Source organism: Thamnophis sirtalis, unplaced genomic scaffold (assembly GCF_051295495.1).
Source record: "Thamnophis sirtalis isolate CommonGarterSnake01/CBP01778 unplaced genomic scaffold, rThaSir2_p1.2 scaffold_3, whole genome shotgun sequence".
NCBI lineage: Eukaryota > Metazoa > Chordata > Lepidosauria > Squamata > Natricidae > Thamnophis > Thamnophis sirtalis.
The window spans coordinates 104,389,271-104,402,968 of NW_028261383.1; the positions used below are offsets into that span (position 1 = coordinate 104,389,271).

A 13,698-nucleotide genomic window follows, 5' to 3' on the forward strand; every position below is an offset into this window, starting at 1 on the left:
TTCCTCCCTTTCATAGGCTATGAATTATGGGCAGTTACTTTTTTGAGCTGCCCATTTCACTTTCACACTGCCCTTGTTGTTGTTTTTGCTCAGGTTAGAGAGAGTCAGAGAGAGCCAGAGAGCGAGCGAGCGCGAAGCTTTGGAGTAAATCCGCCTGGGACCCGAGCTGCGAAGGGCGAGTCCAAGAAGTCGCACCTGTTGCCTTTCTTTCCATAGCCTACTGCACTACAGCGGGTAACTCCGGTTAATTTGGGAGCAGCGTTGGCGGGAAAGGGAACCGAAGAGCGCTCAGCCCTTTTGCGCCAGCCCTGCCCAGCCAGCCGTCGGCTAGGTGTTGGCGGGCGAGGAGGGCGCTCCGCAGAGGGATAAGGAGTCATCAGAGACCGAGCAGCACCGGAGGCACCACAAAGCACGGCGGGAGGGTCGGCGCGCTCGACTCCAGGTGCTGAGGACAGCCGGGCGACCAGAGCCCTTTTGCCTCCCGCTTCTTCGCCTTCTTTCTTTTTTTCCTCCTCCTCCTCCGCCTCTTTCCTTCTGGAGCGGAGGAAGGCTCCCGGCTGCAAGCGAGCGCGCAGTGATTGGCCGCGCGGGGCGAAAAAGCAGGCAGAGTGCGCGGCGTTTCCTCCTGGAGAGAAGCCGAGCAGCTAGGAGAGAACGAAGCCGGCAAGCTGGGCTGACTGAGGGAGCCGGCTGCTCAATCGTGTGTGTGTGTGTGTGTTGGGGGGTGGTGGTGGTCCCCGTCTTCCTCGCTCTTCGCTCGCTTCTCTCGGGACGGTAACTTTGCCAAGCAGCGCCAAGACTCACACGACACTTGCCAAGGGACGAGGCGCCAAAAAAGAAAAGAAAAGAAAAGAAAAGAAAGACGCGGGAGCAAACCGGCTAAGGTAGAGTGCTCCTTCCTAATGCGACCGCTACTTATGAGGCGCCGGAGACAAAATGCAGCCAGCCGCCGCTAAGTGGTCAGCCGTGCTTTGAATGGGGGCGCCCGGACTTCTCTCCCTGCAGTGGTAAGATAACCGATTCGGAATGCCTTCTCGGTCGATCAAAGGGAATATTGCTCTACGGTTCGCTACGTCTAATCAGTTGCTTTATTAATAATCATTGTCCTCCGTTATCTCTCCCCTCCACCCAAAAGTAGCTAGCGATTTCTCGCACCGCAGTGGAAATGCCTATTTATTTTGTTTACCTCGTGGTGAGCAAATACTCTGCATGCGTTCAGAGGTACGCTTTTCTTTAGCGGTACCTGATTCTACAATTTACAAAAGCAAAAAGGATTGAAATGAAGTCTTCTACTTCCAGATAGTTTGAGATCTGAAGAATGTCAGATACCGGGGATTCTAAGACATTTAAACGTTTAGCCATTTGGGGAAGGTATTTCCTACCTCAAGGATAGGCTGAGATAATTTGGCCCTCATCCGTGTGCAGGTGAGAAATTTCCCTCCCCATAAGCCCCATAAGGCATATCTGTTAGGCTACCTGATGTGGACTGCTGAAATCAAAATGCACCAAACAACAGCAAAGACTGTAGACTTTTCTTGTCCACTTCTTTAACATTGAGTGGTATCTAGATGTTTGTAGCCCTCTCTTGTAACCTACACGTTTCATATTCAGAAGAGGCTGAAGTCCCATCATCTTCAGACAAACAGGATGTTGGGAGTTGTAAGCCATCGCATATGGAGGAGGTTAAGGTTCCAAAAATTCCTCCAGATAGCCCATCTCTAAATAAAGTACCAGTGTAGCTCATTAGAATAGGCAACCAACATCCTTCTCTTGCTGCATCAACCTGTTGGAAAAAATAGGACAGTAAAGGGAAACTACCTCAGGAAAGCAATTCATACCAGACGAAAACCTGAATATAAGATGCTGAAGGCACTGAATGAGATGAAAATAAGCATTTTCTTCAGCTTTGTTTTATCTAAGTGTTGCTGCAGTATCTTTCTATTTTGTGTAAGCAGAAAGTCCGTAAAAAGGAACACAAAACAACTTGGAACTTTGCCTCATTTTGAGTCTATGTCCTTCTGTAGTATCTTAGCAGGTCAGAGGATTGCTTTATTATTTCATTTATAATTGCATTGACAAGGCATGGCTCAGATGCTACAAAAAAAACCTCACCCCTCTGACGTAATTAGAGAACCTCTTAAGTGTCTTCCTGAGTTATTTCAGCACCATTGAGTAGTGTTCATTCACAGACAGATACAGTATATATACTGTATACATATTGCAGCAGCAGCAGCAGAAAAACAGATGACATTCAAAAGATGTAAATAGTGGCGGTTTATTTTAAATGCGGAAAGAAATGTATTTAGAGGCTGTCCTGGAAAGGTAAGATTGTGTCACCTCTGGAGTGGAAAGAAGAGAACTGAAGATCATGAGAGCAAAATGTAATTCCTAAGAGTTAAGGACTGATGCAAAGGTCAGAATAAAATTAAAGGACCCACAGTGTTTAGCAATCTTAAGCCAAGCACAGCCATCAGAAAGTGCTTCTATATGTATTTCTTCTCCTTCCCCTGGTGTTCCCAGTGCAAAGAAAAATAATGGTAAGATAGGTTATTAAAGATAGACTGCTTTTGCAGAGCTGCTCTGCCTTGTATCGAGCACTAAAGTGGGATAGATGGATGGGATCCAGTACAAGGTCTAAGAGAGAGCGAGGAAGAGCTATTGAACTTGAACATTCATTGTGCATACTTGTTTCATTGCTTTGTTTCATCAGCAGTTGCGGCTTGTGTTTGATATGCCCCAAATAATGAGCATGTGAATTCCATTGGCAATACTGAGTTTGCCAATCAGTAAGTTTCATACTTCATATTGCAAAACTGTAATAAAATAAAAGGTCATGTCTTGAATGTACGAAAATGTTTTGGTCGTATAATAAGAAAGGATAAATATTGCATAATTGCAATAAAAACACACGGATATTAACTTGGCTATTGCTTTCTTGTAGAAATGAACTGGCTAATATTGGTGACATTTTGATGATCCATGGAGAAGCAAGAGGGACCGGTTCTTTAACAAGCTGCCAGTCCCTGGCAGGAGGGTAATGGAATCAGAAAGAAACAAAGTTGGACATGTGCTGGTAAGGAATATTCAGTGGAGACATGTTGAATTTCTATCTTTCTATCGACTGATAATTGCAGGAAGTTTTATGGATTCTTTCTTTGTTACCCTTCATTTTCTTTTGCGGTTGCTGTTAGTAGGAGAAATTCTCTGTTAGATAGAAAGAGGTTTCTGCAGGTCTCCTCCCCCCCCCACTCTAAAAAAATGCAACTGAATGTTGTCAAAGACTTTTAGTCTATATTTCCAGACTGGGAAATCCTATGGACTTCCAGAAGTTGTTCAGTGGCAAACCAGTCAGTGTGGGAAAGAGTGAGTGTGGGAATCATTGTTCAGCCTTATCTAGAGGGCGACTGGTTCTTCATTGCTCCTTGAAGAGCTGCTAAATTAGACTAAAGCTCTGTGAATAGAATAGAGTAGAGTAGAGTAGGGTTGAGAAGAATTGGGAGGGACCTAGAATGTCTTTTAGTCCAACCCCTGCTTAGGTAGGAAATCCTATATACCATTTCAGACAAATGGTTGGTCAATCTCTTCTTGAAAATTTCCAGTGTTGGAGCATTCATAACTTCTAAAGACGAGTTGTTCCACTGATTAATTGTTCTGTCAGATAATTCCTTCTTAGTTCTAGGTTGCTTCTCTCCTTAGTTAGTCTCCATCCATTTCTCTTTCACAGCAGCAGCTCCATTGAAAGAGCTGGTTCCAGATTACTTATTTTATTCCAAAGTCTGGGAGGAAAATTATTTACCTCATGGATGAGGGCCAAAGTAAGCAAGGATTAACTAAAATGACAGTTTTGTATTCACTGTATCACAGTAGTATGTAAATGTGATTTGTTTTTAAACGGGAGGTCATTATTTTCCCCATCTGATAGGCAAGAGCAATAACAGCCAAACATTAGTAGCAGTAGGACCAGTCTGAGTTTTTCTTGCATGAATTCCTATTTGTTGCCAAACAAAATTGGAAGAAAGTCCACCTTTTGTGAGTCAGCTATGGTGTGAGGTGGGGCAGATAACTATGTTCCTGGACTGCTAAACAGCATATAGTATTGTAGGAATCGGAATCTGTAGCCTTTATGGGTCTTTTTTTAAGGAGAGGCCATTTGCAGTGCTTTATTAAAAGGAAAAGGGAAGAGAGGCTTAGCTTTTCCTCTTTGAATATTAACTGGAATTTGTTTGAAAGAGGGGAGTCAGGGGATGAGCCATTGAGCCAAGCTCTAGGAACTTATGATGAACTTCCATCCTTCACTCAGCCACAACCTAACACAACATCTGTTTGTAATACTGAGAACCAATCGAAAAGATCACTGTCTTGCTTTGAGCTTCTGCAGATGCAGCAGATACAAAAACTCATTGCCAAAATCCAAAAGAAAGAGAGGAAATAAAAAAAAAAGAAAAACCAGGGAGAACTGTTTAGTTTTGCTTGTTTTGTTTGGGTTACTGAAAGCGAGATGCACAACTGTCAAACTAGCAACATCTTTTCAGATCCTAATGCAAATGACCCATAGAAAGGGTAAGTGAGATTTTGCTTTCATGGGAAGTAGAGCTGCAGTATCATTAAAACCAGCTACAGCATCGTTAAAGCCAGCTAGAAATGAATGGGCTCACCTCTCCCACAGCACTGCTCACCCTGTTGGAATCCAGAGCTCTGGAGCTGCTTTAAGGTCGGCAGAGTCCCTCAGTGGATGTGTCCTTAGTGAGGAGAGTATAACCGAGTAGAGAAAGGAGAAGATATTGCTTGAAATGTGTCTCAAATAAGCTATTGCTCTTGCTGTTATAATCTGCTGGGGGAGGAAGCTCCTTTCCTACTCTCACATACACAGCATTATCATACTCCTAGTTGGCTAAACAGTGATTTGGTAGAGCTGAAACCTAGTCTTTCCTTTCTGGAATTAAGAGATCATGCACCAATGATGTTACCTAGTAATGAAATATATGCAGGAAAGCAACCGAGCTCAGAGAGCACCAGATCTTTCTCTGCGCAATGAGATATATATGCCTATGGCCCTCATTCATTATTTGACTTTACATCTGGCCACTTTGCATTTTTTTAAAAAAAGACATTGTTCTAAATCAGTGGTTCCCAACCTTTTTTTGGCCATGCCCCACCTAAACATCTTTAAAATCCTGATGCCCCCCCCCCTCCTGTGATATATAATTCTTACTTTATTCAAAAAGTGAACTCTACTCATGCAGAAGAAGCCTAAAAGGCCATTAACTTGGTTTAAACCAAGGTTCAAATTGCCCCCATTAAAAATCAAATTGCCCCCCTGAGTGGCCTGGGCCCCACATTGGGAACCACTGTTCTAGATCATAGTACCTTTCTGGGATGGGTCTTTTGATGCCAATTGTAGTGCCTCTGACCTAAAAGTCCCAGAAGATAATCTTATGAGATTATTGCTTAGCCTCAGGTCCTTGTTCATGGAGCTGTTCACAGTTCCGTATTGTCTTTTCTCTTGGGGGAAGGAGGAGAGGAGATCCAGAACTCTGCTCCGGCATCTTGTTTCTATGGCAATAATACTTAGTAGTTTTATTGGTGATTTGGAATTTATAGAAAGCCTGATTCTGGCCACAGTGAAGGATTAGGGAGAAACAGAGTTTCAGTTCAGATCACAGCTGAAGTTTGTAGATGGAGCTGGCACTGTATAAAGTTGCAAGATCAGGCGTTACTTCAAAGATCTCTTGAGCCAATCAAACTTTCTGGCAGACACCAAGTAATTGCTGCAGCCAGGAGCACCGTGAATAGTTTTGGCTAACTAGGCAGCAGCACCCTCTGGAAAAGAGAAGGTAGCCATAGTGACTGATGTCTTCAATGCCTCTCATTTAGATCATTGTAACATGTTGCGCTGAGAAAGTATAATACATGTAGGATAACAAACGATGATCCTATTGGATATGAGGTTTAGAGAAAAAAATATCACCAGTCTGGAACTAAAAGTCTGTAGAGATTCTCAGTCATCCAGGTCATGGTTATCCCAAAAGTGCTTTTTCAGAAGGCAACTGGGCTTTCTTGTTTTTTCTTTGAAGACATTTCACTTATCATCCAAGAAGCGTCTTCTCTTTTAGCTATACAATTTGCGATGAATCCTTGGAAAAATGTGGGAATGGGACTGGATTTCCAGAGGAAATATTTCAGGAGGAAATATTTCAGGAGCAGTACTCAGGTGACCCTGAGGACACAGATGTCCAAGTGCTTCATCCCCTAAAAGGATGCAAATGACCAGCTGTCTGCAAGGAATATAAATCCTTCCATTCCCCACTATCCTATCAGAGCTGAAGAAGCTTCTTGGATGAAAAGTGAAACATCTTCAAAGAAAAAAGAAGAAAGTCCAATTGCCTCTTTAAAAAAAGCACCTTTGGGACAGTCTGAAACCAACTATACTTGCTTCCCTTTAGTTTCTGAACCTAGGTCTCTATTCTTGTTTTGGAAATCCTAAACAGGTTAGTGAGAGAATATCAACAAATATGTTATCTCATCTATAAATATACATTTATATCCCTTTTTTCTCATACATGCTGAGCTACAACCTATCACAAGATTAGGTCAATGAGTGTAAAGAAACTTTGCTGTGGAAACTGTGGACTCTTGACTGTTGCTGCAATGTAGAAGTGCAGAAAAATCATATTCTTTCACTTTGATGAACAATGATTAATGTTAATATTGTTTTGTTCCACTTTTTATGTTTGTTTTAAAGCCATTGCCTTTCATTTTATGTAATTTATTACAGAAGAAAATCTCAGTGGACAGTCGAGTGATTTATAGATACTCAATAATAAAAAAACAGAAGAACAAACTCATTTGAATGACTTACCACTTTTTATAATATATGGAAAGGTCAGTTAGAAGGAGGAAAGCAAACACCGAAATTACAGATCACACTAAGCTATAACGTGGTTTGTTTGGCTTTGGTTAAAGTTGCGTGCAAGACATTTCAAGCCTGAGCTGCTTTGAGCATGAAGCAGCTGTTTAGTGTAATTTGTGCATTGGGAAAAAAATCACATACTGTATTTTGGATAAACCACAAAACAATTGTTTCAGGTAGAAAGCATTTTGAATGGGTTTTTTTTGAAGTGATGTGCCTGGAAGTTGTCTTGTCTCTTGCAATTGGAGTGTTAGCTTTTGAGTTCTCCTCAGGACAGCAGAAACATTGGGTCATATTCCTGGTCTTGGCTTAGGTTTGGTGGAGATGCATGAAGTGTTAGAGCAAAGCAACAGGCAATTCAGGAACACACAGTCAGTTGCCAGAGTGAGAGAGGTATTCTGAATCTAAGGGCCATTGAAGAATGGCTGTAGAAAAGTTGGAGGAAGAAATTGCCGTGGAAGACTCAGGGCCCGATTTTTTGCTTCTGCCGGTGTGGTGCTCTTTTGTGCAAAGTCTATGGTGCCTGCCTGTTTCTGAAATAGTTTCCATAGCCTGAATGCCAGCATGTATTTCTTTTAGTTTCAACTTTGATTCAGCGGGATGGCTAGTGATTTTACTCAGACAGAAATAAGGAAGGAGAAAATCTACCTTCCCAATTTCTTGATTTGCAATCAGCTCCCTTTTGATTTTAAATAAGATTTCCCCTGTAGAATCCTTTTTTCTCTCAAATTAGGCCTGTTTCCTTCTTTGGCCAAAATTGATATTGTTAACTTTGCTGCTTGCTAGATATACATGGATGCATTAAATTGAATGCAGTAGTTAAGGTGTGGACTGGCCCAGGAGATACAGGTAGTCCTCGGTTTATGATTTTAATTGAGCCCAAAATTTATGTTGTTAAGTAAAAACATTTGTTAAGTGAGTTTTGCCAATTTTATGACCTGTCTTACCATAGTTGTTAAGTGAATCACTGCAATTGATAAGTTAGTAACCCGGTTGTTAAGTGAATTTGACTTCCCCATTGACTTTGCTTGTCAGAAGGTCACAAAAGGTTATCACATGACCCCGGGATGCTGCAACCATCATAAATATGAGTCAGTTGCCAAGTGTCTGAATTTTGATCACATGATCATGGGGATATTGCAAAGGTCATAACAGTCCTAAGTCACATTTTTCAGGGATGTTGTAACTTTGTACTGTTGAAAGGCGAGGACTTCCAGTACTTACGGCCAAGTCCACTTTGAACTATGGAAGCTTACTGGGTGATTTAGGAACAGACATCCTCTGTCACAGGGCATGTTATTGAGCGAAAATACTTGGAGAAGGCTGTACATCTGTCTTGAAAGCTAAAGGCTGCTAATAATCCCCTCCTTTGTTATTAAAAAAAGCTTGAAAACCTTTTCCCCAGTTTTTTTTAAAAATAATTTATATTAAATGTTTTGATCTTTAAAAACAATAGGAAAAACACAGCAAAGGAAAAAAACCACAATAAGACAAAACAAAACACAGAACATACATAACAATGTATAGTAATTTTACAGCTTTCTATATCGGCTTTCCTTCTTAGTTTTTATAATTCTCCCTTCTGCATTGCCTTCCTCTCACTATAACCTTGTCCTATAATGTAACAAACATAATATTAACACTTATAATAGTATTCATTATTTATATCTCGATTTAGTTGTATTCTCTATTTTCTGTCTTGGCTTCTGTTTTCTAGCCGCTTGTATATTTTATTCAATACTTTATAGAAGTCCCATTTTTCCCCAGTTTTAATCTCCGGTTTAGAGCTAGCCAGGTGTACTTCCACAACTTTACACCCCTCACCAAAAAACTCCCCACTAACACCTCTTGCCTGGAAGAACTAGGCCAGTTAGAGGGCTAGTCAGAGGCAGGTGAGAGCAAGAATGTTTGTTTGTTTGTTTATTAAATTGATATGGCCACCCATCTCAATTACATGGCTCTGGGCAGCAATCAAAACAGCAAAATAATAAAAGTCACATATGATATAAAATAGAAGCTGACACTGCAATGACACAAAGCAGACCTTTGCAATAAATACCGCCATGAAATGGGTTTCCCCCCTCCCAATAACAAGGCCTCAGGCTTGATTGCAAAACCAGTTCTTTAAAACCTTGTGAAAAACCAATATCCAACACCGATATTCAGGGAATGATGTTTCAGAGGGCAGGCACCACCACGGAAAAGATTCTGTGATCTTGCCAGATGGCATTCTCTTGAAGTCCTGCTTCTCCTGTCAGACTAATGGGTCAGGTAAATCTCATTAGGGAGACACAATCTTATAACATTTGCTGATTTGGGAGAAAGACAGGAAGGCAACAAGTGAAAGGAGGCTGGATTTTAAGGAGGCTACATCACATATTCTGAAGCAGCAGTGGCTCCAGCTAGCATCATCCTAGACAAGGTTAAGAAAGAGTCCAGAACTGGAAAAACTAGAAGAGGTAGTGATGATTCTGGGAATCAGCCCATTCACCTCTCACAACTAAGAGGCTAAGGCAGTGATGGCAATCCTGTTTGGCACCAAGTGCCCAAACCAGAAGGCGTGTGCATGCACATACATTTGTGCGCATTGGAGTGCTGAAAACCCAAAGACCAGCTAGCCGGCACACACATGCTGTTTTTTGGGCATTTTTGGGGACATTTTCAGACCATTTTTCGGGCCAAAAACAACCTAAAAATGCCCCCCAAATGGCCTGAAAACGGTCTGAAAACAGCTTGGTTTTGGCCATTTGTGGCTGTTTTCTGGGCCGTTTTCCAGAGCTCTGGTGCCTGTGAAGACCAGCCGGTGATGGCAAATGTGCCCACAGAAAGGGCTCTGCATACCACTTCTGGCACGCATGCTAAGGACACAGATTTAAGAGAAGGGGAATACCATCCGTTTCCAATAAATCAGAGTTCATGGCACTTAGTGGGATCCCAGAATCACCGAGGCAAGAATATTGTAGGCCTAAGGGACCTCATGGGATTATTTTAAGCTTTTACTTGAAGACCCATCTATTTTCTATGCAAAGCACATACCACCAGGAAGAAGGACAACCTGCATCTTTTTATCTTGGCTATCCTTTATAGACGTCATCCAAATCCTTTTATCATCACTGATAATGCTTGGTAGGTAGTCTAGGTCAGTGGTCCCCAACCCCCGGTCCGCGGACCGGTGCCGGGCCGTGGAGTACCTGGCACCGGGCCGCGCAGCGGCCGGGGGCCATGATCGCTGCAGCGGCTGGGGGCCATGATCGCTGCAGCGCAAAGGCTCCTGGGCCGTGCGCAAAGGCTCCTGGGCCGTGCGCAAAGGCTCCAGGGAAGAGAGCCCTGCGCTGGTACGCACGTGATATATAAACAATCAATGTGTCATCGCGAACAACGCCCCCCCACCCCTGCGCGCGCTCAGCGGGCCACGGTAAAATTATCAAAGGCTGACTGGTCCGCGGCGATAAAAAGGTTGGGGACCACTGGTCTAGGTTACTGATTAACAGTAAGTCACTTTCAGGTAAAAATAGATTGCCAGTAAGGCATTTTCAAGCAAAGCAAGCTGCCTGCAGGATGGTTATCCAAAGGCATTAGACGTGACATGTGATATCATGCTGATAAATGCTTGGAATGATCAGGCATTTGGCATGATGAAGGAGATGGGATTCCACGAGTTTCATCTGATGGTTTCTGACTATCCCCTCAAACAGAAAAGGTGTTGATACTCTTCCTGTATTAGCAATGGGGAGAAGAAATGTTGGCTATGCTGTGAATAGAAATCTGACATGCTTACTGTGTAGCTTCTTCATCTTGGCATTTGGAATATATCTTATTGCCATCATCTCATGGTAGACTGGTTGGGGTGAAGGACGGGGATGTCTGCTATTGTAAATTGCAGCACTACTCATGTTATAGAACAACGGTTGGGTATTGTTTCATACAATGTGCTAGTCAGGATTCACATGGAACGAGATAGGTTTATAGGTTTAGGTTTATTAGCATTTGTAGGCCGCCCTTTTCCCTGAGGGGACTCAGGGCGGCTCACACAAAACCGGGAAGGGGAAATACAGACATTAAGATAACAACATATAGTAAAATAATAGACAACATACATTCATCATTCGGGCGGGAGATGAATGTAGCCATGAACTGCATGGCTGACAGCCAGCTTTTTGGACAGCAAAGTTTCAACCACAGCTTCAGGGTTATGGACAATGGAACCAGCATTAGAAGAGAAGCCCATGAAGCATAGCTTGTTGACATTTGTTGCATTGCTCACAAACTATATCTGTTTGTGCAGGATGGGCCAACATCATAATTATCCTTGCTGACATAAAAGTCTTTGCCACAAAGACTGTCATGAACAAATACTATAAAATTGCTGTTACTTTTTACCGTGATTGGAAAGGGAAGGGGGATAGAAGACTAGTGCCTAGATTGAATCCCTACCTAAACATCTTATTACTTATGATGTCCCCATCTGAAGGAACTTCACTAACCTAATGTTCAACTGGCTGCCTAAGAGCAAGTGGTTGTACAAAACATGTGAAGTACTTGAGTGGCTGTCTCCTCCACCACAGAGAAGGCATGGAGACTGATGGTTGAGGCGTCTTAAGTATAGTTATGCTTGGACATGTTCTTTTCTTAGAAGATAAAAGTCTGATGTGAACCCAAATACAGCAAAGATTAAACAATTAATTTCACCCTTTCCAGCCTAGCATTTCTGCCTTCCAGCTTGTTTCTAGAGATCCATCCTGACAATCTCACATGGTAGGAAGGACTTTGGTTGTGGAAGTGGCCAAAATGGAGGAGAGAAAATTAGACTGGATCTTGGAGGAAACCCAGGCCATCCTTTTCTATCAGCCACAGAAACCAGAATCCTGGCTCTGATTCCTTCAGAGGGAAAAGAAATATTGTTTTTAGGGCCAATAATGCAGAATGTTCTAGCCTCTGATATTTGAGTAAATCAGAGGAAGATGAACGATATACATGTCTCAGTTTTTGGCAACTTATGACAAAGATTTGGTGCTTTATTGTCTAGCAGTACTTTTCTTGCTCATCATCCTAACATCCTGAGCAAGAAAGTGTGCTCTAAGGCAGGTGACCACTTATGTTTTAATGCTGGCTTGCATTAACTCATCTCCTGCAAGAGGAAGCTCCTCTTCCTGAACTTCTATTGGAGGGGAAATTGAGGACTAGATCCTTACCATACTCTTCAAATTGAGGGAAGCAGCCTGCCCACTACCTATATATGGTGACTGATATCATTAAGCATACTGTAGTGACATTCTGAGCTAGACTTTTCCTTAATGGAAACCTCATACTAGGATGAGAGGCTCACATCACCTAAGTAATGCATGCTGGCCATTTCTTTCAATTAGGAGCAAACTTCTGAGTTTGGCCCACTTTGGAAGAGAGTTCGGGTGGATTTATTTAGTCCCTGCGTCATCTGTGTTGCAATATTTTATTCACTATCCTTCCTCCCATAGGTCCTGACTCTTCCTCAGTCCCATTGCCTTACCATTGTCTATGATCCTTCACTTAAAGACAGGGATGACCCAGCTGAGTGATACAGAGGGTATTGGATCTTAGGCCACATATATTGAGAGCACACAGTTATAACATGGAAGTGACCAGCAGTGAACACAGACCAGAAAGGGAAAAATACTATTCCTGATAGCCCAGAAAGTAGGCCATTGTACTTTTGTAAACAGGAGCTTAATATGTGTTTAATATACCTTTGAAAGAAAAACCAGTGATGGCTTGTTGGTTGGTTAGGATCCAACAAACCTATGCAATGAGTATGTTCAAAGGCAGGCTTGTCCACAGAACAAAAGTGCAGCAATAGAGTGCACGTGCATGCAGAGTTAACAATCCAATCAATTGTATTGTAGTTGTTTATAATTCATGGTAATATGCTATAAATAAATTCATGCCAATTTATAATAACCAGTTTTGGTGCAAGAAAGCTTAATGGGAGGACTACCATATGTAAAATACAATACTGATACATTTATTGCTAGCATTAAATTTTAAACATGAATTTTTCATTTACATTAATAATTAACAAAGAACAATCAGACCAACTAGCTTATCTCACCTCTGTGCCTTCCAGATGTGTTGAATTAAAAGTGTTATTTGTCTCCAACTATTTCCTCTATCTTGGTGTGTTGCTGTACTTTGAAGAAACCTGAGTGGCATCTTGATTTCATTCCACTTTAAGATCATTTAAAAATGACTCCAAAGTAAACATTTTACAATAAAGCTCCATGAAAATCTGAGTCATTGAAATTTAGGAGCTTTTTTGATACTGTAGCTAATATTAAAGGAATCTTGATCTGTTAACCATTGATATCTCAAAAAATTCCAGTAGTTATTCATAGTATATTTCTTGGATCATGTGAGTCATTTTTCTTTAGACATGTAGCTAAAAAAAGTTCATTATATTATTCCTAATATTCACTGTCAGCTATCTCTAACAATTCAAAGTGTTATAGCCCATATCAGGAAATCCCTGATATGGTCAGTTACAGGGATCACTTGGAAATATAGAAGTTCTTGGCTAAAGCTTTTGGAGCTGGTGAAGGTATTATGAAGCTGATGGCAAGTCTCCCAAATAACTTCATAAAATTGACTGCAGTTTTGTCTGAGCACTCGTCTTTAATTAAAAAAAAAATCCCTGCATTTTGCTGCAGGCTGCGAAAATGCCAAGAAATCCAGAATAAGTACAATTTGTGCACTACCTATAAAGGACAATATTTGCAGCTCTGGGTTGAAATGAGGGGTTGAAATTGATGATGCTA

General features: G+C 41.7%; 1 protein-coding gene across 4 annotated transcripts in view; it reads left to right on the top strand.

Moving 5' to 3' along the window:
- The first annotated feature begins 739 nt into the window (after positions 1-739).
- HTR4 (5-hydroxytryptamine receptor 4) overlaps positions 740-13,698 on the top strand; it is a 235,814-nt gene continuing 222,855 nt past the window's right edge. For all 4 annotated transcript variants that reach the window (XM_087709651.1, XM_087709650.1, XM_087709655.1 and 1 more), the window contains exons 1-2: positions 740-1,007; positions 2,942-3,073. Coding sequence is in view for 1 of the 4 variants with exons in the window: in XM_087709652.1 (XP_087565778.1) it covers positions 3,066-3,073 (8 nt within the window). In the remaining 3 variants the exon portion in view is untranslated. The remainder of the gene's footprint in view (positions 1,008-2,941; positions 3,074-13,698) is intronic.